This window comes from Bos taurus, chromosome 9 (genome assembly GCF_002263795.3).
Source record: "Bos taurus isolate L1 Dominette 01449 registration number 42190680 breed Hereford chromosome 9, ARS-UCD2.0, whole genome shotgun sequence".
NCBI lineage: Eukaryota > Metazoa > Chordata > Mammalia > Artiodactyla > Bovidae > Bos > Bos taurus.
In genome coordinates, this window is record NC_037336.1 from 15,234,748 (window position 1) to 15,260,245 (window position 25,498).

Genomic DNA, 25,498 nt, shown 5'->3' on the forward strand with positions numbered 1-25,498 from the left:
TGTAAACTTAGAGGTCACCAAAGCATCTTCTTGAAAAACACAACTTTATAAAATGGCCTACATTTACATCATGTTCTTGAGGAATAAAAGAATCAGAGAACAGAAAGGAATGAGGAACATACACACACGTGGATGGAGAAAGAGAAATTATCTTATGTGTTTATATTTATAATGAGACAATATTAAGAAAAATGGATGAGAAAGTTAGCTATAAAACGAGGCTTTTAACCTCACAAGGTGAAGATTTTTAAAGTCTAAAACTCCTGAGTGCAAGTTACCTTTACTTGTTTTGTGTTTTGAAGATTAAATGTGTTGGCTTGCACAAGAGAGGAAGCAGTTCAAACTGAAAAGTGAAAGTAATGAAAGTTGCAAAACCCTAATCAGCTTGAGTTGGGAGTCAGCATTATAGAACAGCGCTCTCAGAAAATTATGCTGCAAGCCATTATTTCATTCTTTTGCTGCTATTAACTGGAAGCAAGGACTCAGGAATCAAGAGCCTAAAAGAAGAAAGCCATCAGCAGAGTTCAATAAACAGGAAAAATACAATGATGATCTAGGAAATACATTTCTTCACCATTTTTAGCGCATTATTTCATGTTTAAAAGCTGGTTTCTAGGCCCACTGATTATATCTACCTCTGGGATCATTATCTAGGAAAATGATCGGAGAGTGCGAACCTTCGAGGCTAGATGGATGTGGGCTCAAATCTCAGTTCTATCCTCTTCTAAGTAGGGGGGAAAAACAAAAAAAACCTTGGAAAAGTTATTTAGCCTATCGGGTCTCAGTTTCTCATCAAATAAAAATAACAGTAGATGTTCAGTAAATGTTGGTTATGAGATCTTGATAATATACCTAGTAAATCATACACGGAACACACATACAGTGTGTGTGTGTATAATATATATCTCATATACATAGTACTCCATGTACACACACACAGTGAAATTTTGGCATTTGCAACAACATAGATGGGCTCAGATGGGATTATGCTTAATGAGATAAGCCATACAGTAAAAGACAAATACTGTATTACTTAAAGGGGAATCTAAAAAATACATGAATGAATATTACAAAATAGAAATAGAATCACAGATACAGAGAACAAGCTAGTGTTTACCAGTAGTGAGAGGAAAGGTGGAGGGGCAAGGTAAGGGTGGGGAATCAAGAGGTTAAAACCTCCTATGTGTAAGTAAATAAGCTATAGGAATATATTGTATAGCACAGGTCATATAGCCAATGTTTTATAGTAACTTTAAACAGTATAATCTACAAAAATTTTGAATCATTATGTTGTAAACTAATATAAATCAACTACACCTCATTTTAAAAAATTAAATAAAAAATATATACATAGAATTCCAAATTAAAAACTACCTATTATCCCCAAGATATAGTGGGGAGGGGCTTCCCCAGTGGCTCAGTGGTAAAGAATCTGCCTGCAATGCAGGAAACGTGCAAAAGATGCAGGTTTGATCCCTAGGTCAGGAAGATTTCCTGGAGAAGGAAATGGCAACCCACTCCAGTACTCTTACCTGGGAAATCCCATGGACAGAGGAGCCTGGCAGGCTATGGTCCATGGGGTCACAAAGAGTGGGACACGACTGAACATCACACATGCAGGCATAAATGCATATATAATAGAGACAAATGGAATAGAACTTTTAAACCCTTGATACATTTTTTGTCAAATGGCTTTCCAGAAAGTTTACTCTTCTTTAAATTAATAGCATCAGTGAATGAGAATGTTCAGCTCACAGTAGCTTCACCAACTTTAAATATACTTAAAATTTTTTGCTAATTTCCTAGTGGGAAAATGGTTATAAATGTGAACTTATAAAAAATAAATACTGGTGGCTGTGAAAAAAAAATAATATATTTCTTGTGGAGGAAGGGCCCATGCAGACAAAAGTGCCTAGGATGCAGGAAAGTAAGAAGTCAGCCCTGATCACCTGAAAACTAATATTTATATAAGTTTATATAAATTGTTGACATTGAAGGTATTAATCTAGAGTTATAATTGTTGACACTGAAGGTACGTGGTAGAAATTGACTATTATAAGAAATGTGTTATTTTGAGGATAAATTCATTTATAATTTTAAAAAATTTGTTTTTCACTTAATCAAAAGTTAAAATTTTTAAACATTAAAATTTTAGCAACTAAACTGCATGATAAAGTCCTAGGGAAAAGACTGGAACATGAAAGAGGGACAGAAAAGCATTGTCTAAAAGAACTGGAAGGAACATGAAGCATAGCAGGATTAAACAAGAGCAAAAATAATCAACAAGTTGAAAGTGAAGTGGAATATTATAATGCAGAAATTACATTCAGTTCAGTTCAGTCGCTCAGTCGTGTCTGACTCTTTGCGACCCCATGGATCGCAGCACGCCAGGCCTCCCTGTCCATCACCAACTCCCGGAGTTCACTCAGACTCACGTCCATCAAGTCAGTGATGCCATCCAGCCATCTCATCCTCTGTCGTCCCTTTCTCCTCCTGCCCCCAATCCCTCCCAGCATCAGAGTCTTTTCCAGTGAGTCAACTCTTCGCATGAGGTGGCCAAAGTACTGGAGTTTCAGCTTGAGCATCATTCCTTCCAAAGAAATCACAGGGCTGATCTCCTTCAGAATGGACTGGTTGGATCTCCTTGAAGTCCAAGGGACTCTCAAGAGTCTTCTCCAACACCACAGTTCAAAGCATCAATTCTTCAGCACTCAGCTTTCTTCACAGTCCAACTCACATCCGTACATGGCCACTGGAAAAACCATAGCCTTGACTAGACGGACCTTTGTTGGCAAAGTAAATTACATTAGATAAACATATAACAAAAACATACACAAGATTCTCATGTATTAAAAACGTTCAAGGTTCATTTCCTTTTATCATTTTTCAAAATTTTTTGGCCACACTGTGCATCTGACACAAATGTACTTTGCCCTTCAAAAACCATCAACCAGACATAATTTGCAGAATCTCTAATTGTCTTTTGAAACTTGTATTTAGTCATGAACTAACCATATGCTTCTAAGTGTAGTGTTTAAAAGAATAAGATTTATAGGTGCATTTTCAAGGAAATATATGTATTAAAAGTGGGTTGCAGGACTACCCTGGCAGTCCAGTGGTTAAGATTCTGCACTTCTAGTTAAGGGGTCATGGTTTCAATCCCTAGTCAGGGAACTAAGATCCTACTTGCTGTGTGGCCTGGTAAACAAACAAAAACCCTGAAAATCCCACACTCTACCCTGACCTACTGTATCAAAATCTGCATTAAGAAATTTTAAAAAATAAAATTGGGTCACTATTCTATTAATAACTATTAAGGTCCACCAGCATAATGTAAGAGTCAGTTTATTCAAGTATAGTTTTACAAACAGCATTTTAAATCTGGCTAAAATAGAGGAAACACCAGCTGTGATACAAAGAATTTATAGCCATAGACAGAGAGGAAGCTGTGTTACTCTGTATCTATATGTATATGTATTACCAATACCACACTTCCTTTTGTCAATTCCTAGGTCAAGTCTTTTCAGCAAAATCTTCAAAGCCAAACCCTGGGTTCATACCTGGACTATTGATCCCTTTTAGGGTATCTTTCCTAAATTTCTACCACAATGTAACTTTGGGCAAAGATATTTTCTGGACCTCTGAAAGGATTATGTTAGTCTTTAAGGAGTCTGGGTTCTAGAACTCTGAAGTTTCCTTGGCAATGATTATTTTAAATATACTGTATCCACTTGTTTATATATACTTGTATTCATCTGAATGTAGAAATGTATTAACCCACTGGTGTAAGACTCTGTAGACACAGATAAAAGGTAAAACATGTTTAAAGGCCCTGAAGTACAAAAGAAGTATTTGAGGAACTGAAGCCAAGTACAAAGCGGTTGGAGCAAAATTAAGAAGTAAAAATGATGCAAGATGAGGTCAGTAAAGTAGGAAGGGAGGGTCTGGTAGATCAATTAAAGGTTTAGGATTTTATCCTAAGAGCAGTGGGAAACCTTTGAATGGTTTTAAACTGAAAGTGCTTTGATCTGATTCATATTAAAGAAAAAAAAAGATTACTGTGGCTTTTGTGTGAGAAATGGATTAGAGGAGGGGCAGAGAGAACAAGGAACGATCTGTTTGAAGTGCTTATTACTGCAGTGTGGCTGAGAGGTGATACATCCTAGGACTAGGGTGGGGCCACTGGGATGGGAAAAAGTACCATAGATTGAAGATGTATTTAATTAAAAAAAAAGAGTCAAGAATGATTTCTAGGTTTCTGGTTTGTGAAGCTGAGTGAATGGCAACACTATTAATGAACAGACAATCCCAGGAGAGCAGTAGCTTTGGGTAGGGTCTCACACTCTTCCATCCTTCCAACGAATCCTGTGAACTCTTTCAGTTGTTTTCTTCTGAATTCTACCTGCACAGGATTGTAGCCTCGAAAATGCTGGTCCACTGGTCATTACCACTGATTATTCTTTCTTCAAGGGCTCAGACTGCACATAAACTGAAGGCATTCATGATATGGAGACCCCTGAATACATGATTTTGAAACAGTTTCGGTAGGCCTCACTGCCTGCAAAGCTCTCAACCGTATGGTGTGGTCAAAACATCCCAAAGATTGTAAATTGTAGAATCAGCACATTCTGCTGCAAAGAAGACAAATTCTAGTGGATTAAGGAGAGTGGGAATGTTGAGAAGGCATTAGGGTGTGTTTAGGGATTGTGATGAGATTGCAAATGGTCACAGTGGTTGTGATTGGAGACAGGGATTTTTGAATTACTGTCTCCAGCCACATTACAGGGAGTTTGGAAGATAGGTAGGTCCAGGGTTTAACCTTGAGAGCAGGTGACCAGAGTGAGTAAAAAGAGATTGGCAAAGCTATGGATTAGAGTTAGCATTTTAGGCAGCAGTACCCTGTTTTTATTTTCCTTTTTTTCTATATTTTCTTTAATGGAATATTTAGAAAAAATGAAGTAGCTTAATATATCCATTGTAATTACTCATTCACTCAAATCTGAAATAGTCTAATTTTTCTTTATCTTATGTACCAGAATTAAACTGTTTAATACAGAAACTAACAAGTTCGTTGACATCTGAATGGAATTTGCTAAATTTAAACAATAAAGACACGTTAGGCCTTTTAATAAAAACTGAATGGCTAACTCAGAGAATTGGTTTTGTAATTAGTCATATTTCTAATATCCAAAGGCATCCTCAGTAATATCTCTGAGCTTCAAATTGTATATATCAAAGAGTTAATAATTAAATATTTGTAAATATTTGAAGTATATATTTGCATACATACTAAATACATCTAAGTTTCAGGGATATATCCTAAATCTGAAGTTTTCTAGGCCCCGAATCCTGGATAAAGGGTTACATGATACCATCAATTCTTAGTTGATCATATTTATATGGAAGAACAGTGATTTCTGAAAATATCTTTAATTTTATACCTGAATATGGAAACTGATAACTTCACTTGTATTAGTAAATTGCAGACTCATAGAGTAAGAATAAATGAACTGGAAAGGAATCTAGAGACAGTTAATCTAGAGGGTTTCACATTGTGGGTCCCCTGCATCACCAGTGAACTTGTTAAAAATGCAAATCTAAGGCCCACTCCAGACCCAGTGAATCAGAAACTACAGCGGAGGGGCAGAGCAATCTGTTTTAACAAGCCTTTTCAGGTGATTTTGATGCATGCTGAAGTTTGAGACCCAATGGTTTAATCGGTATTTCTCTTTTAAAACTGGAATCAAGGAATACCAAAGAAATAAACTGAAATTCACACTACTTAAAAATAAAATAGTGGACTTTGAAAGATCCTAACTTAGATTGCTTAAAAGACATCTTTTCTGTAACTGCACCTTCTTACTCATTTCATGGGTGTTAGTTTTCCACAGCTGCTGTAATAAACTACCATTAATTTGGCAATTTAGAAATTTATTATCTTACAGTTTTGTAGGGGCAGAGGTCCAACATCTGTCTCATTGGGCTGAAATCCAGATGTCAGCTTTGCTCCCAGGAAGCTCTAGGGAAGAATTAGTTTCCTTGCCTTTTCCTGCTTTCAGAGGCCATACATATTCCTAGACTTCTGGCACCTTCTTCCATTTTCAACTCATGTATGGATTTTAAACTCAAAAATTCTTTCCAAAAGTTCACTTTAGAATCTGTACAGATGAGTCCAGTCACCCGCATGTGGCTATGATCTACCAGCCTGAGCAGGATACTGTCATTGGCACAGACTCTTTGCCATAGACCATCACAACTACCATTCAGTCTCCTCAAGCAACAAAAATAGCAAATGATAACATATTCATTATCTCACTCTTACTAAGTCAGGAAAGGTTATTAGTTCATCTTAGGAAAAGACTTTAAAAGAAGTTTTAAACAAAGTTTTTTTATTTATACCTTGGCCTTAGGGCAATTAAAATAGTTCATTCCTTAATTGACTCAGTCATAGTTTTCCTGTATCATTTTAGTTGCTGTTGAATTTTCATGGATATACAGCATACATTTGTGTGTGTGTGTGTGTGTGTGTGTGTGTGTTTTTCCAGGGAAGACCGTGAGGGATTTAAGAAAAATGTTCGATTGTTAGACTACACACCAAATGGAGTCATGAGTTTCGTGGTGGGACTATGCCTAACTTCTTTCCTTTTATGTATTTTCCAAATATTCATTAGTGAACATGACATTTCTTTAATTAAAAAAAAAAGAAAAACGAACATGACACAGTCACCTGTAGTCACAAGGCCTGAGTGACTGTTAAGGCAGCGGGACGGCTTTTAAAGTTTCAGGTACACAAAAAGACACGATTTAAAAAAAATTTACACTGTCATCCAAAGGGTACTGTAGCAACTTCCCTGATGAATTACCTTGAAAACATTTTTTTTAACAATGAAGAAGGCCACAAATCACTCTCCACACGTGTGATCGCACTACCTCACTCGACCTTTTCTCTCCAGTTGGCTATGGTCTAAGCCCGAAGGCCTCCTCAAAGGAATGAACTCAGAGTCCTTTCTCAGGCCACCGTGCTGCCACGGAGGCCGAATGCAGCGCCGGCCCGGCCCGCCAGCGACCCGGACCCGGCGTGTGTGGGCCGAGCTGGCGCCGCGCTGGGCCCTCGCCACCGAGGGCCCGGCGGCCGGCGCCACGCGGCGGGGCTCTGCGCGGCGCCGCAGCCACTCCGCCCGCGCGAGAGCCCGGGCTCCTGAGGGGGAGCCGCGCTGGGGGCGGCGGCGGCGGCGGCGGCGGCGGTGGTGGCTGCGGCGGGGCGGGGGCGGGAGCCGGGCGGCAGCAGCAGCAGCGTCCGTGGGGGAGGAGCGGCGGCGGCGGCGGCGGCTGGAGCTGCTGTGGCGACGGACGCGAGGCGGTGGCAGCTGAGACCCACCCCTGTCCACATGGACAGTCGCAGAGGCCTCGGCTGATGCATTCGCGCCTGGGCGGGGTGGGCGGACGGCCGTAGCGGCGGCGGCGGCACAGGGAGCGGAGGGCCCCGGGGGGCGCCTGTGGGTCGCGGAGGCCTCGCCGCTCCGGCGCGGCCATTTTACGGCCCGGGACCGAGGGAAGCCTATTTGTGTGCTCGCCTTCTGCCCCCCTCTTCCTGCGGGCCCGCGGCTGGGGGAAGCTTCAAGGGCGGCCTAGGCGGGCGGTGGATGGGTAGTCGCGGGCCGAGAGGCACCGGGCCCGGGAAGCGCCGACGCCGCCGTCGCCGCTCGCGTTCGCCCGGCGGGGCCTGAGCCAGCCCAGGCTGCGGGCCTCGCCGCCCGCCCGCGGATAGGCCCCGGGAGCCGGCTGCTTTTGTGTAGGCCCGTCCGGACGAGGCAGCGTCGCCCGCCTCACGGCCGAGTCCTAGGCCCGCAACCCTGCGGCGGCTACCCTCTTGCGGCGCGGCCCCTCATCCTGGCGAACGCGGCGGCGGCGGCGGCGGCGGTGTGGGCCATGGATTAAGGCGGCGGCGGCGGCGGCGTGGGAGGAGGAAGATGGCGGCTGGCAAGAGCGACGGCAGCGCCGGGGAGATTACTTTTCTGGAAGGTACGTCTATTCCTGCCCTTTTGGGGGTTGGGGGTGGGCAGAGACAGGAAAATGTGGGCCCCTGATTCCCGGATATTCGGTGACGGGCGCCGGGTGGGTTTGAGGGGCGGCGGAGGACCGGGGGGGCGGGGGCTCCGGGGCGATGGCTGGGAGGGAAGGTGCTGCGGGGGCGCCGGGTTCGAGTCCGCCCCGGCGAGGGGCTCGGCCGGGAGCCGGGAGGCTGTGAGGGGGCGGCGGTGGACCGGCCGCGAGCCGGAGTTTCTGGGCGTCCTCTGAGACTGCACGCGTGTCTTTTTTTTGACATTTTTTTTTTGCTTTCTCTATGCTGGCCTAGGGATGAGAGCCGACTGCGCTCGGCTCTTGTTTGGTGTTTGTGAAAAGTTTCAAGTTGCTAAAAGGTTGGGTGAAATCGGGGGCCAGACCACTTTGGGAGGGGAGACGTAGTTTTCTGGAGCTTGTTGTAACGCCCCCCCCCCCGCAGGCCTTTCTGTTTCGCAGAGCTTCAGGCTTCCTTTTGCAGCCAGCATTCAGATTAGGCCTGGCCCTAAGAAATGTGTTTGACTGAACATATTTTAGGAAGTTACCTGGGAAAAGAGAACGAGATACACAATATCAATTTGGGGGTCGTCACCCAAGCTAACAGACAAAGCTCGAGTGATTCCATTTTTATTCACTTGTGAGGAAAAAGTTAAACATCTGTTGTAGGTAGACTAAGCCAATGTTAAGGAAAGCTACATATTATTGTTGGAGGTGGTGTTACAGTATTGGCTCTTTGGCCAAGTAAAAAGATCCCCCAATACAGCTAAATTCGTTGTAGTTGTGGATCAGGAACTGTAATGTTCATTGCTTAATTTGACTGTGGATTCACTGTTTATGCTGGTAATTGGGTTTATTAATCAGTTCGGGAGAGCAGGCCTGTCTGCTGTGCAGTGATTGTTTAAAAAAAAAAAGGATTAACTCCTGGATGATTTTGCAAAGATGAATTTCACATGGGAAATAGGCAGTACTTAATTGGAAACATTTCTGCATTAAGATAGTACAAGTTCACTATGGTACAAAGTCCTGTAAGAGGGCGTCAAAAGATGCTTATGCCGTGTTTACAGTTTTCTTAACTGCATTGGGAACAGTGCCTGGAACACAGTAGGTACTCAAGTCCAGTGAACAAATAGAGACCAATAGAAGTGAGTGGGAAAAGAAATATTAATATTCTTAATTCTTCTTCCTTAAAGTATAGCAGAACAAAAAAAAATTTTTTTTATCTTGTTATGCAAACCAGCCTTTATTTAAAAATGATGAGAGTTTTATATGAGATTTGTAGTAAGAAGATGTGGAAAGCTTGTGAGTTTTCTTGGTTCACTTCATATTTCTTCCATTCTACCTCCATTCTCATTTGGGCTGATTAGTTACCTGTCAGAGGCTGAGAGTGGTGCAGCTTGTGTTACAGGTGGTGCTATGTGATGAACATTGGGAGGATGGAAGGAGCATAATTAAGGCCAACAGATACAGGGCTCAGGTAAATTTAGAGCTGTTGCTGCTAAGTCACTTCAGTCGTGTTCCACTCTGTGCGACCCCATAGATGGCAGCCCACCAGGCTCCGCCGTCCCTGGGATTCTCCAGGCAAGAACACTGGAGTGGGTTGCCATCTCCTCCAGTGCATGAAAGTGAAAAGTGAAAGTGAAGTCTCTCAGTCATTTCCAACTCTTAGCCACCCCATGGACTGCAGCCTACCAGGCTCCTCCAACCATGGGATTTTCCAGGCAAGAGTACTGAAGTGGGCTCTCATTGCCTTCTTTTGGTTTTAGCTTATTCTGACTTAAGGGTCTATGAATTCCTGTAGTGGAAAAAACTGAGTTTCATCACTTCTTTTTCAGCGTTTGCATAAGCAAGTGAATGGTGCCTTATTTAGAGTATGAGCATAAGGGGCTGATATTTAGTACTACTAAATAAGTGGAATGATATTTAGGACTATATTTTTTTATATTTAATTCTTTTGGTTCTTTATGCTTTTAATGATGAGATACTTCAATATAACTTGCCAAATATTCACTCATCAAATATTTATATCAGCCTACTCTGTGCTAGGCACTTTACCAAAGTAAAGACAGCAGTGCATAAGATAGATAGGGTCCTTTCCTTCATAGGACTTAATATTTTAGTAGGAGGGACTTTTTATAATTAAAAATTAATCCATTTAGAACAATCTTACCGCTTTTTTTTTTTTTTTGCATAGTTTCCTTCTTTATTTAGATCTGCTCAGACCTGACAGCCTACTTAAAATGTCATGCTGCCGCACTCACATGTACAAACATGGTATTCCTCTGTTTTATTTTTCGTGGTAGCACTTTTCACATGATAAATTTGTCTTCATGTTTTTAAGTCCTATAAAAATACAAGCACCATTAAAGCAATAACTTTTTCTTTTCACCATCATATTTCTTGCACCTGGAGCATCTGTATTTGTTGTTAATGAAATAAACAAGAAGATAGTGTACTAAAGGCTATTTAAGAAATACATAGAAAAAGCCATTTTCCATAGTGTTAAGGTCATGAAAGGCCTTCCTGAGGAGGTCACACACGTGTTAAGGTAATAACTGTGAGACTAGAGTATGGCAGAGAGGACGATGCCTGTAAAGGTTCCAAGATGATATAGGATTTCATTTGTTTAAAAAAAGATCATTATGGCTGAAATGTAATAAGTAAAGAACACAGTAACAAGCACAGATATGAGAGCAGATCATGAAAGTTCATGAATTTTTATTTGATTCTGAAAAGTAGGAAATCATTGAAGAGTTTGGGGCAATGGAGTTAATGATACAATTTATCTTTTTTAAACAATCACTTTGCACCTGGAGTAAATTAGAGCAGAGTAACAGTAAAAGCAGAGCCATTAGTTAGGAGAATATTGTAGCAGTCTGAAAAACACACAGGCTTGGATTAGGATGGTAGCAGTGGCCATCAGGAAAGAGAAGTGGATAGATGGAAGATCTGTTTGAGAACTTCTTAATGCATTGCATATTGAGGATCAGAGAAAAGCAGGAATCAGAGATGACTCCTAGGGTTTTGGTTTGAGGTTTTGGTGGGGGTGGGGGACTCCATTTATTGAGATGGAATAGAGGAATGAGAAGCTCATAGCTCTGCTTTCATCATCTTAAGTTTGAGGTGCTGGTTTGTCATCCGTGTTCCAAATACTGCTTTACATTCTCATAAACTGTGAAGTAAAATACTAATTCCAATTCTTTTCCTACCTTCACTAGGGAAAAAGAGAGCTACTGGTTACTATTGTGTTTTATTTTGTCAGTATAGTATCACACTGAAATGGTGTGAATTGAATTAGGCCATTTGTACTGAATTTTTTTCTTCCCCCTCTTTGATTTGTTCCTTTCTCTTCTGTTCACTTAAAGTTGTCTTCTGCCCCTTTCCCTCTTGTGATAGTTTGGGAGGTTTCTTTTGTTCATTCATTCAGTAGATACTTACTGAGCAACTATAATGTTGTAGGTACTGTGCTGAGAGGCAGAGTGGAGGCAGGGGGGATTTCCTGGTGGAGTTTCCAGTCCGGTGAAGAGAGTCAGTAATCAAATAATCATACTTGTAAGTGTAAAATTACAGACGTCAAATACAACAAATGGGGATTATTTATAGTAATGAGAATTTGATCTAACTACGAGCAAAGCTAGTGGAGGTGATGGAATTCCAGTGGAGCTATTTCAAATCCTGGAAGATGATGCTGTGAAAGTGCTGCACTCAGTATGCCAGCAAATTTGGAAAACTCAGCAGTGGCCAGAGGACTGGAAAAGGTCAGTTTTCATTCCAATCCCAAAGAAAGGCAAGGCCAAAGAATGCTCAAACTACCGCACAATTGCACTCATCTCACATGCTAGTAAAGTAATGCTCAAAATTCTCCAAGCCAGGCTTCAGCAGTACGTGAACCGTGAACTTCCGGATGTTCAAGCTGGTTTTAGAAAAGGCAGAGGAACCAGTGATCAAATTGCCAACATCCACTGGATCATGGAAAAAGGAAGAGAGTTCCAGAAAAGCATCTATTTCTGCTTTATTGACTATGCCAAAGCCTTTGACTGTGTGGATCACAATAAACTGTGGAAAATTCTGAAAGAGATGGGAATACCAGATCACCTGACCTGCCTCTTGAAAAACCTATATGCGGGTCAGGAAGCAATAGTTAGAACTGGACATGGAACAACAGACTAGTTCCAAATAGGAAAAGGAGTACGTAAAGGCTGTATATTATCACCCTGCTTATGTAACTTATATCCAGAGTACATCATAAGAAACGCTGGGCTGGAGGAAGCACAAGCTGGAATCAAGATTGCTGGGAGAAATCTCAATAACCTCAGATATGCAGATGACACCACTCTTATGGCAGAAAGTGAAGAGGAACTAAAAAACCTCTTGATGAAGGTGAAAGTGGAGAGTGAAAAATTGGCTTAAAACTCAACATTCAGAAAATAAAGATCATGGCATCTGGTCCCATCACTTCATGGGAAATAGATGTGGAAACAGTGGCAGACTTTATTTTTTTTGGCTCCAAAATCACTGCAGATGGTGATTGCAGCCATGAAATTAAAAGATGCTTACTCCTTGGAAGGAAAGTTAATGACCAACCTAGATAGCATATTCAAAAGCAGAGACATTACTATGCCAACAAAGGTCTGTCTAGTCAAGGCTATGGTTTTTCCTGTGGTCATGTATGGATGTGAAAGTTGGACTGTGAAGAAGGCTGAGCACCGAAGAATTGATGCTTTTGAAGTGTGGTGTTGGAGAAGACTCTTGAGAGTCCCTTGGACAGCAAGGAGATCCAACCAGTCCATTCTGAAGGAGATCAGCTCTGGGATTTCTTTGGAAGGAATGATGCTAAAGCTGAAACTCCAGTACTTTGGCCACCTCATGCGAAGAGTTGACTCACTGGAAAAGACTCTGATGCTGGGAGGGATTGGGGGCAGGAGGAGAAGGGAACGACAGAGGATGAGATGGCTGGATGGCATCACCGACTCAATGGACTTGAGTCTCAGTGAACGCCGGGAGATGGTGATGGACAGGGAGGCCTGGGGTGCTGCATTCATGGGGTTGCAAAGAGTCGGACACGACTAAGGGACTGAAGTGAACTGAGGACAGTTTGGAGGGTGACTAGGAGAGGGAAAGGTGGAGAGAGCGCTTTCTAATCAGGGCGAATGCGATAGAGGAAACATCATATGTTTAGGGAACTGAGAGGACCATATGGTGGTGGTAAGGAGAGTGTTACAAGAGGAGACTGGGGTTAACATCCTCAGGTTTGTTTCAAAAGTTCGAAGTCTACCACTTGTAGAATGCTCTAGGGAGGGGCAGAAGAAGGTCAGGGAGGTCAGTTAGACTTGTGGTATAGGGCAAAAGTGCTGCTAGTTAGCTCCTTCTCTTTTGATATTCTCCTTTTCTCACCTGTGGAACCTCTGGCAAGTCTAACTCCTCTCATTTGTTTCTTTTCTTTTTTTTTTTATAGTGCTCTTGTTCATCCTATAATAACTTTCTTTCTCTTTATCTTTTTTCCTCTACAAACTAACTGCCTAACCAATATTTTTTCCCATTTTTTTATCCTTCCCCTTTCATATGTGTGTGTGTCTGTGTGTATTTACTACTTTGTTTTCATTTTGGGCCCCTCTCCCTTTGTGGACTTTGTCTACTAGTTGAAGAGATTGGTCTGAACTACTGCAGTGTTGTCCTCTATCCAGCAAAACTGCTTATGTTTCCAAATGAAAAGTGTTTTCCATTTTCCCTTAATTATACTTTATTTTTACATACAAGTCAAGTTCAGAATCCAATCCGTTTGTCATTTGTATGGGGGATAGTAAATACTTCACCACATCTCCTGAACTAAAGTACCATTTCTCCTAAATGATTGGCATTCCATGAATATGAATAGGGGCTTTCCAGGTGGTGCTTATTGCAAAATTCAGACTTAAATGGAAGACAGTAGGGAAAAACCACTAGACCATTCAGGTATGACCTAAATCAGATCCCTTATGATTATACAGTGAAGGTGACAAATAGATTCAAAGGGTTAGATCTGATAGACAAAGTGCCTGAAAAACTATGGATGGAGGTTCATGACCTTGTACAGGAGGCAGTGATCAAAACCATCTACAAGAAAAAGAAATGCCAAAAGGCAAAATGGTTGTCTGACAAGGCCTTACAAATAGCTGAGAAAAGAAGAGAAGCAAAAAGCAAAGGAGAAAAGGAAAGATACACCCATTTGAATGCAGAGTTCAAAAAATAGCAAGGAGAGAGAAAAAAGCCTTCCTCAATGATCAATGCAAAGAAATAAAGGAAAACAACAGAATGGGAAGGACTAAGAGATCTTTTCAAGAAAATTAGAAAAGGGAACATTTGATGCACAGATGGGCACAATAAAAGACTTAAATGGTATGGACCTGACAGAAGAGGAAGATATTAAGAGGTGGCAAGAATACACAGAAGAGCTCTACAAAAAAGATCTTCGTGATCCAGATAACCACGATGGTGTGATCACTCACCTAGAGTTAGACATCCTGGAGTGTGAAGTCAAGTGGGCCTTAGGAAGCATCACTTCAAACAAAGCTAGTGGAGGTGATGGAATTCAAGTAGAGCTATTTCAAGTCCTGGAAGATGATGCTGTGAAAGTGATGTATTCAGTATGCCAGCAAATTTGGAAAACTCAACAGTACCACAGGACTGGAAAAGATGAGTTTTCATTCCAGTCCCAAAGAAGGGCAACGCCAAAAATGTTCAAACTATCGCACAATTGCACTCATCTCACATGGTAGCAAAGTAATGCTCCAAATTCTCCAAGCCAGGCTTCAATAGTACATGAACCGAGAACTTCCAGATGTTCAAGCTGGATTTAGAAAAGACAGAGGAACAGGAGATCAAATTTGTTGGATCACTGAAAAAGCAAGAGAATTCCAGAAAAAAAAAAGTCTGCTTCTGCTTTATTGACTACACCAAAACCTTTGTGTGGATCACAACAAACTGTGCAAAATTCAAGAGGTGAGAATTCCAGACCACCTTAACCTGCCTGCTGAGAAATCTGTGTGGAGGTCAAGAAGCAATCATTAGAACCAGACATGAAACAACAGACTGGTTCCAAATTGGGAAAAGAGTACGTCAAGCTATATATTATCACCCTGATTATTATTTAACCTATATGCAGAATATATCATGCGAATGCTAGGCTGGATGAAGCACAAGCTGGAATCGAGATTGCTGGAAGAAATATCAGTAACCTCAAATATGCAGATGACAGCACTCTTGTAGCAGAAAGTGAAGAGAAACAAAAGAGCCTCTTGATGAAAGTGAATGAGGAGAGTGAAAAAGCTGGTTTAAAACTCAACATTCAAAAAATGAAGATCATGGCATCCAGTCTTGTTTCATGGCAAATAGATGGGGAAACAATGGAAGTAGTGAGAGACTTTATTTTCTTGGGCTCCAAAATCACTGCAGATGGTGACTGCAATATGAAATTGAAAGACGCTTGCTCCCTGGAAGAAAAGCTATAATCAACCTACAGAGCGTATTAAAAAAACAGAGACATTATTTTGCCGACAAAGGTCTGTCTAGTCAAAGCTATGGTTTTTCTAGTATGTATGGAGGTGAGAGTTGGACCATAAAGAAAGCTGAGCACCGAAGAATTGATGCTTTTGAACTGTGGTGCTGGAGAAGACTCTTGAGAGTCCCTTGGACTGCAAGGAGATCCAACCAGTCCATCCTAAAGGAGCTCAGTCCTGGGTGTTCATTGGAAGGACTGATGTTGAAGCTGAAACACCAATACTTTGGCCACCTGATGCGAAGAAGTGACTCATTGGAAAAGACCCTGATCCTGGGAAAGATTGAGGGCAGGAGGAGAAGGGGATGACAGAGGATGAGATGACTGGATGGCATCACCGACTCAGTGGACATGAGTTTAGGTGGACTCCGGGAATTGGTGATGGACAGGGAGGCCTGGTGTGCTGCGGTTCATGGGGTCGCAAAGAGTCGGACATGACTGAGCAACTGAATTGAACTGAAATTGTGATAGTGGTCAAGAACCTGCGTGCCATTGCATGAGAAATAAGAGACACTGATTTAGTCCCTGTGTCAGTAAGTTCCCCTGGAGAAGATGGCTCCCCACTCCAGTATTCTTGTTTGATAATCCTATGGACAGAGGAGCCTGGCGGGCTACAGCCCATGGGGTTGCAGAGAGTTGGACATGACTGAAGGGACTTAGCACGCTCGCATTGTTGTGAGCAAGGTCTTCAATGTTGGCCTGCTCAGGGGGTCACACCGCAAAGTTCTTCGTTTTAGCCCCACTCCTTCCTCTTTTGATTGTGCTACCGTTAGAATCTGTACCATGGTGTCATTCCTTATTTAGTGCTTTAGCTATGTATATTTCCTAGTTGCATTCCAGTTGACTTGATAAATTCTACTTATCACTTGATTTCATGTACTCACATGAAACAGTCTAGTAGAACCTCACATGAAATGGAAGCAGTTTTCATAAGAGATGCATTGAGAACATGAAGTCAAAAGCCAGAATTCTAGGATTCATCTTCTATAGCTCTATACTTATGGGCACTGCAATCTTGGATAGGTAATTTAACCTCTGTGTTTTCATATCTGTAAAACAAGGATAATAACTGCAGTTGCTTCATAAGGTTGCCCTGAAGATTAAACATGTTAATATATAGTAAACTCTTAGAACAATTCCAGGCATGTAATTCCAAATACTATGTATAAGTTGGTATTATATTTATTTTCTTAGCAGGTAGAAAAGAGAAAAACTTTTCTTGCTTTTTTGTTCTTAATGCTTGCCTTCTCTCTTATTTGAATTCTAGTTTTACTTTCTTTCACTTACTACCTTTCTTTCCCTAGGTATATTAGCTGATCGTTCTTGATATTCTAGAGTGACTAGTGAGAGAGGAAAAGAGAATGAAGTTATGTATTCTACATCTAGACTTCTATTAATTAGTTATTGTACTGTAATGTTACTGTAATGTTAATACAATAACATTGTATATTGTAATGTATTGTATTGTAATGTTGCCATTACAAAAGTATGTTGACAATTTGAGGAGATCAGGAGGTCTAGAGGGCTTATATGACCTAGAGCAAGTTAGGGCATCAGCAGAACTGGAGCCTGGGACCTGTGCTAGAGCCTTAACCTCCTTCAGCATTCCTTTCCTTCTTTCTTCCCTCCTTTCCTTCTTTATCCCTTTGCTTTCCCATTCTTCTTACCTATTTAATCTTTAGGGGCATGGGGGCTGGACAAGAGAAGGAAAAAATAATAGGGAATTATGGGGACTTAACATTCATTGATTCAATTTGATCTTTTTACGAGGGCAAAAGCCAAAGCCACAGATGTCTTAAGGCCCAACTTCAGAAATTACAGTCTCACTTCTGTCACATTTGATTGGCCAGAAAGCCACAGAGCCAGCTCAGATTCAAGGGGAGGGGAACATCATCAGGAATGGTGGAAAAGAATTTGCAGCCATTTTTCCTCTCGCATACCTCTTTGGTGTTTTGTTCTTGTTGTAGTTTAAATACTTTCAACAGAGTCATATTGTTTCTTGAACTTGAGAACTACAGTTCTTTTGAGATCCAAAAGTTTCTAATTTCTAGACAGATTAGGAAGCTAAAGGAAGACAGAAAAAAAATAGAGCACACATTTGTAATTTTTCTCAAAGATGTAAATAGCAACATAAGTCAGTTCAGTTCAGTCACTCGGTCATATCCGACTCTGTGACCCCATGGACTGCAGCACGCCAGGCTTTCCTGTCCATCACCAACTCACAAAGCTTGATCAAACTCATGTCCATCGAGTCAATGATCCCATCCAACCATATTACCCTCTGTTGTCCCCTTCTCCTCCTGTCTTCAATCTTCCCCAGCATCAGGGTCTTTTCCATTGAGTCAGTTTTTCGCATCAGGTGGCCAAAGTATTGGAGTTGCAGCTTCAGCATTAGTCCTTCCAATGAATATTCAGGACTGATTTCCTTTAGGATGGACTGGTTGGATTTCCTCACAGTCCACGGGACTCTCGAGTCTTCTCCAACATCACAGTTCAAAAGCATTAATTCTTCGGCACTCACCTTTATGGTCCAACTCTAACATCCATACATGACTACTGGAAAAACCACAGCTTTGACTAGATGGACCTTTGTTGGCAAAGTGATGTCTCTGCTTTTTAATATGCTGTCTAGGTTGGTCATTGTTTTTCTTCCAAGGAGCAAGTATGTTTTAATTTCATGCTGCTATCACCATCCGCAGTGATTTTGGAGCCCAAGAAAATAAAGTCTTCACTGTTTCCATTGTTTCGCCATATGTTTGCCAGGAAGTAATGGGATTGGATGCCATGATCTTCATTTTTTGACTGTTGTTTTAAGCCAACTTTTTCACTGTCCTCTCTTACTTTCATCAGGAGGCTGTTTAGTTCTTCTTCACTTTCTGCTGTAAGGGTAGTGTCATCTGCATATCTGAGGTTATTGGTATTTCTTCTGGCAATCTTGATTCCAGCTTGTGCTTCATCCAGCCTGGCATTTTGAATGATGTGCTCTGCATATAGATTAAATAAGGAGGGTGACAATATACAGCCTTGATGTACTCCTGTCCCAGTTTGGAACCAGTCTGTTGTTCCATGTCTGGTTCTAACGGTTGCTTCTTGACCTGCATACAGATTTCTCAGCAGGCAGGTAAGGTGGTCTGGTATTCCCATCTCTCTAAGAATTTTCCAGTTTGTTGTGATCCATACAGTCAAAGGCTTCAGTGTAGTCAGTGAATCAGAATTAGATGTTTTTCTGGAACTCTCTTGCCTTTTCTATGATCTAGTGGATGTTGTCAATTTGATCTCTGGTTCCTCTGCCTTTTCTAAATCCAGCTTGAACATCTGGAAGTTCATGGTTCACATACTGTTGAAGCCTGGCTTGAGCAGTTTGAACATTACTTCGGTAGTGTGTGAGATGAGTGCAGTTGTGCAGTAGTTTGAACATTCGTTGGCATTGCCTTTCTTTGGGATTGGAATGAAAACTGCAATATCAGTTCAGTCCAGTCCCTCAGTCGTGTCAGACTCTTTGTGACCCCATGAATCGCAGCACGCCAGGCCTCCATGTCCATCACCAACTTCTGGAGTTCACTCAGACTCACCTCCATCGAGTTGGTGATGCCATCCAGCCATCTCATCCTCTGTCATTCCCTTCTGCTCCTGCCCTAGTCCCTCCCAGCATCAGAGTCTTTTCCAGTGAGTCAACTCTTCACATCAGGTGGCCAAAGTTTTGGAGTTTCAGCCTTAGCATCATTCCTTCCAAAGAAATCCCAGGGCTGATCTCCTTCAGAATGGACTGGTTGGATCTCCTTGCGGTCCAAGGGACTCTCAAGAGTCTTCTCCAACACCACACTTCAGAAGCATCAATTCTTCGGCGCTCAGCTTCCTTCACAGTCCAACTCTCACATCCATACATGACCACGGGAAAAACCATAGCCTTGACTAGACAGACCTTTGTTGGCAAAGTAATGTCTCTGCTTTTCAATATGCTGTCTAGGTTGGTCATAACTTTTCTTCCAAGGAGTAAGCGTCTTTTAAACTGCAACATAGTCATTGGTTAATTTTTCTTTGATTAGGGACTGATTCAAGAATTTCTGAACAAGCAAGCAAAAGGAAGAAAAGAGGAGTGTTAGAAACCTTTCCTTCCTTTTTTTCTTTCATTCAGTGATATGCTGGAGTTATTGTAATTCTTCTCATTTTTTTTATCTAATCTCTTAGAAAATATGGTCACCACTGTTTACAGTACTAAAAATTAAATGTTATTTCAGTACAGAACACAGCAGTTAATCCAGAAAGTCAAAGGCAGGCTATTGATCACAATTACAACCCACTTCAGTTGTGCACTTAAGTCATGTTACTTGGAGTGATGCAACAATGGATGATCCATTATTGTGAACTGCCAATTATGGTTGCCTACATCACCTAAGAAACAGAAAGTAGCTGTACAGTATCCATTTGACACTAACAACAGTGTTACTTTTAGCCCCCTTTTGGGGGCTACCTTAGTGTTTTGTACTTCTCAGAGCCTTCTGTGTTCATCACCAAAAATTAGGACCTCTTGTCTCCTGTGGATACTAACTTTGAGTACTAAAATTGGAGCAGCCCTAGGCAAGTTGGGACTTGTGGACCCTGTGCCTCCTCCCAAGCCAGCAACTACCTTGAGACCATCTGAAACGACAGGCTTGAGAAGTAAGAGAGCAAGCCATATTCTGGTCTTGATTTGGGAGAGTTTTTTTGTTATTTCAAGTATATTTCATGCTTAGTTTTTAACAGGAGAGTTTTTTCTTCCCACATTAACCTCATAATCATTGAAATATAGCAAGGAGAAGAAAGCAAATAGTGCTTGTTTATAGTGTATAGCAAATGTACTTTTTTAGTTTTTGGAAAGATTGAAGCCAGTTTTAAGGACAGGAAGAGCGAGAAATTTCCAGAGACTTGTTTGTAGACTATGTAATAACCTTCTTGTCTTTCCTATATTGAAAAAAAGATCTGCAAACTTTTCTGCCTCCACAACCTCCTCTGTTTGAATCTGCCAGTAAATCTGCGATATGGTGAAGGTACTCCCTTTACCACCATGACTTCTGGTGACTCCATCTTCATGGAAACCAGTATTATCTTTGCCTCTGAAACCCCTGTGCCACTGTTTGGATGGGGTGGGATTCCATGTTTTGGCATTTAAACGTTCTTTCTTCAGTTTACATTGGTCTTCATTCTCTATTATCACAGGAAATAAAAAAGAATGATTTAATTTTGTCATTCTAGTAATTAACTCTGCAAATCTTGCTCCACCTTTCCCTCACAAGTTTTGAGTACCAACTCCTGAGTCTCCTTTGTCTGCACCCTTTATAGGCTTTATACCTGGCTTTCAAGTTTATCTTCTTTTAAGTTTACTATGAACCTGTCATTTTTCTCCTTGTTGAATTTTGCATTTGCACTTTCAGAATTAAACAGTGTTTCGTTGGTCTGTCTCAAGACTATTGAACTCCCCTGCCATCTTGACAGTCTTCTCTCCTTTCCTTGAAGCAGAAGGAACTTTTGGAGCCACCTGTCTCTTGTGATCATTTCTTAAGTTATTCATTTTTTTGGACCTTGTGTACTTAAGATAACTATTTTTAGAGTTGTTATTCTGTGTAAAGATATTACCAACTACATTACTTTGGCTTAAGGTACTCATATTTTGATTCCATAGAAGATCAGTATGCTTCCAGCAATACAAGCAGCACCAAACTGCTGCCTGATGTTGGCCTTGGACAGAACTAACTGGATGTCGGCATCCTGCCAAAAGATGCATAGAAACCCATAGAAACTTCTTCAGTGGAATGAAGGAGTAGATAAACTGAGAGAACAGTGAACAGTAGCTTCATCCTGAGGCAAAGAATATTATGGACTGTGGCTCACAGAGAAGTCTAATTTAATATTATTCCCAAGAATATAATATATTCAGGCTTCATTTTCAGATAATATTGGACTGTACTCTGTCTTCTGTATCAAAAAAATAAAGTTGGTTTTTTTTTTTTTTTTTTAGTTTAGGAATTTGAGAAAATCACCTTAGCTGGGTGATTTTTCTGCTTTATGTAGCATCTGTGGGAGTTATTCAGTGGTAGCTTGGCTGGCCTGAACGTTCCAAGGTGGCTCTTTTCAGATGTCTAATGGGCAGGTTGGAAAGTTGGGCCCTTATTTCTCCATGCAATATAAAGGTCTCTTCATGTGGTCTCTGCAGCAGGGTACCCAGACTTGTAACATGATGGCTTAGGGCTCCAAGACACTGCCTTTGGAGAATCTTGACGGGTTCTTGAGAAAGTTTGGGACTAAAGCATTACAAAGTGAAATGAAGTGAAGTGAAGTCGCTCAGTCGTGTCCGACTCTTTGCAACCTAATGGACTGTAGCCTGCTAGGCTCCTCTGTCCATGGGTTTCTGCAGGCAAGGATACTGGAGTGGGTTTCCATTTTCTCCCCCGGGGATCTTCCTGACTCAGGGCTCAAACCCGTATCTCCTGCTTTGCAGGTGGATTCTTTACCGTTTGAGTCACTGGGAAGCTGGAGATTTCCTGATCTTTGCATTTAATTCTCTCTTTAGGTTTTCTGTTATTGCTTTTATATTTCTAATTTGCAGAAGTTAACTTCTGTGTCAGTGATACTTTTTTTAAAATTCTATTTTTTATTATTTTAAAATGTTACCAGTGACAGTTTAAAAAATTATTAGGAAATACTTCATGTCTGTGTGGAATATAAGGAATAATAGAGCAAAAACTCATACTCTAATTCCTCGCCTAAAGAAAACATTACTAATCCAGTGTTAGTAGAGTGTTAGCTACAGTGAAGCTGGGCTGAACCCTTTGGTTTTTGCATCTTCCTGCCTCCACTCCAGGTGGAATCACCAACCTCTGTTTGGTAGTTATTCCTGTACATTGCTTTGTACTTTATGTATATGTCTTTCAACCTGTGTACCCGTACAGATTGTTAGAATATATTGTACATCATGCCATACTATATTCTTCTGTAACTTTTCATTCTTACCGCATTGAGAAATTAAATAATGTTGATAAGAATAGCTCTATTTCTTTTTCATAGTATGAATGTATACTGCATTATATTTATGCATTTCCTTTTCTTGTGGAAGTTAGGTTGTATCTGATTTTTGTACTTTTACATACATTGCGAGTATGAATGTCTTAGGATGTCTCATATTGCTACTATGAACTTTTTTAAAGTACATTTCCCTGTGCACATGTGTGTGTTTCTTTGGAGCAGAGGTCAGCAAAGTTTTTCTGTAAAGGGCCAGATAGTGAATATCTTACACTTTGCATTTCAAGCAGTGCTGCCAGTTTAGCAAGAAGGTAGTTATAGATAATGCATAAGCAAATGAGGGTGGCTGTGTGCCAGTAAAACTTTTATAGACACTGAAATTTGAATTTTATATGATTTTCTTGTAACATGAAACATCTTTCTTGTTTGATTTGTTGTTTTTCCCCGCTGAAGTGAAAAGTGAAGTGAAAGTGTTAGTCGTCAGTAACGTCCGACTTTTTGCAACCCCATGGAATGTAGCCTGCCAGACTCCTCTGTCCATGGAATTCTCCAGGCAAGAATGCTGGAGTGGGTAGCCATTCCCTTCTCCAGGGGATCTTCCCTAACCCAGGAAATGAAACTGGGTCTCCTGTATTGCAGGTGGAGTCTTTCCTATATGAGCCACCAGGGAAGAGTGTTTTAAAAATGTAAAAGCCATATTCTTAACTCAAGGGCCTTGTAAAATCAAGCAGCTGGCCAGAGTTGGCTGGCCATACTTTGTTTACATCTGATCTAGAGTATTTCTTAGCATTGGAATTATTGGGTCATGTATTATTTCAGCTTCACCCTAGATACTGCCAAATTGATCTCCAAAGTGCTTTCACTAGCACTTTTTAAGACTTCCTGTTTATACACATCATCACCCACTTAAGAATGTCTGATGTTTTAGTTTTTGCCAGTCTGAAGGGGTTTATCGGATGGTGATTTGAATTTGTAATACCCCTGTTTATAGTTAGGTTGAGTATCTTTATTGCTGTATTTTAAAAATTTACTCATTGTTCATGCAGTATTAAAATATTGAGTGCCAACCTAGAGTTAATCCCTGTTCTGTTCACTTGTGCTTGAGTAAACTAAAAAGGTAATCTATAAGTTTCTTTTTGTTTTTAGGTTAATTTGTGTATATTTCCTCTATTCTTAATTGCTCATGTCTTCTGCACATTTTGTTTTCTGTTGGAATGTTGGGGTTCTTTATATAGTCTGGGTAGTAAACCTTGGTTGAATTACATGTATTGAGCATACATCTTATGCTCATATATACATATGATATATGTATGTATATATATATATACATATGCACATATATACATAAGATGTATATAAATTTATACATCTTATAAAATTATTGCTTATTTTTTAATGCATAGAATAATTTTATGAGCACATTTTAAAAACAGTGTTTTGGTTTTTTTTTCTTAATGTCTTACAGTTTTTGTGATACATGAAATTTAGGTCTTATTGGTCTCTTGTAACTTTACCTGTTTTTTTTATTAATTACTGTTCATTTCTTTGGTTTTTATTATTAGCAGAGTGATAAGTTATCCAGGCTAGGGTAACAGAATTTGAAAATCTACTTTAGTGTATCTGTTTCTTATGTTTTCTTTACATTTAAAAAAAGGTTTTTAAAAAGACTTTATTAAATACTTCCGAATCTGATAGTGGGGTTAATATCCAGAATATAAAAAGAACTCATAAAACTCGGTAGCAAAACCTCCAAATAATTGAACCAAAAATAGACAAAGGACTTGAATAGACATTTTTTCCAAAGAAGGCCTACAAATGGACAACAGATACATGAAAAGGTGCTTAGCATCACTAATTACTAGGAAAATGTGAATGAAGCCACCATATCATCTTATGCCTTGTAGAATGATTATCATGAAACCATGGTAACCATGCATTGGAGTTGGGATTGTAAAACTGGTACAGCCCCTGTAGAAAACAGTATGGAGGTTCTTCGGGAGATTAAAAGTACAGCGATCTTATGATCTAGTAATTCTACTTACAGGAATATATTTAAAGGAAACAAAAACACTATGTTGAAGAGATATCTGTGCCCCCAATTCATAGCAGTGTTATTTATAATAGCCAAGACATGGAAACAATCTTAAGTGTCCATCAGTGGATAAAGATGTGGATATATATACAGTGGAATATTATTTAGACATGAAATCCTACCATATGTGACAACGTGGGTGGACCCTGAGATCATTTTGCTTAGTGAAATAAGAATACTGTGTGATCCCACTTATATGTGTAATCTTTAAAAAAAAAAAAAAGGTTTAAAACGAAACAACAAAAAATCCCAAACTCAGAAAAAAAAAGATCAGATGTGCGATTCTAGAGGTAGGGCAAGGGAGGTAGGGGACTTGGATGAGGGTAGTCCAAGGTCCAAACTTCCAGTTTTAGGTTAGGTAAGTACTGAGGTTGTAATGTAAAAAATTATGGATGGTTATAGTTAATAGTCCTCTATGACATAATTGTTGTTCAGTCGCTCAGTCTGTGTCCAACTCTGCAACCCCATGGACTGCAGCATACCAGGCTTCCCTGTCCTTCAGTATATCCTGGAGTTTGCTCAAACTCACATGCATTGAGTCAGTGATGCCATCCAGCCATCTCATCCTCTGTTGTCGTCTCCTCCTCCCGCTTTCAGTCTTTCCCAGCCTCAGGGTCTTTTCCAATGAGTCGGCTCTTCACATCAGGTGGCCAAAATATTGAAGCTTCAGCATCAGTCCTTAAAATGAATATTCAGGACTGATTTCCTTTAGGATTGCCTGGTTTGATCTCCTTGCTGTCCGAAGGGCTTTCAAGAGTCTTCTCTAGCACCACAATTTAAAAGTATCAGTTCTTTGGCTCTCAGCCTTTTTTATTGTC

General features: G+C 40.6%; 1 protein-coding gene across 6 annotated transcripts in view; it reads left to right on the top strand.

Annotated features, from left to right (window-relative positions):
- The first annotated feature begins 7,416 nt into the window (after positions 1–7,416).
- Positions 7,417–25,498, top strand: part of SENP6 (SUMO specific peptidase 6) — a 143,644-nt gene continuing 125,562 nt past the window's right edge. For 5 of the 6 annotated variants that reach the window (XM_005210668.5, XM_005210671.5, XM_005210669.5 and 2 more), the window contains exon 1: positions 7,417–8,022. In XM_005210668.5, coding sequence (XP_005210725.1) covers positions 7,971–8,022 — 52 coding nt within the window. In that variant the 5' untranslated portion in view covers positions 7,417–7,970. The remainder of the gene's footprint in view (positions 8,023–25,498) is intronic. The other variant, NM_001192790.4, reaches the window with a different exon arrangement.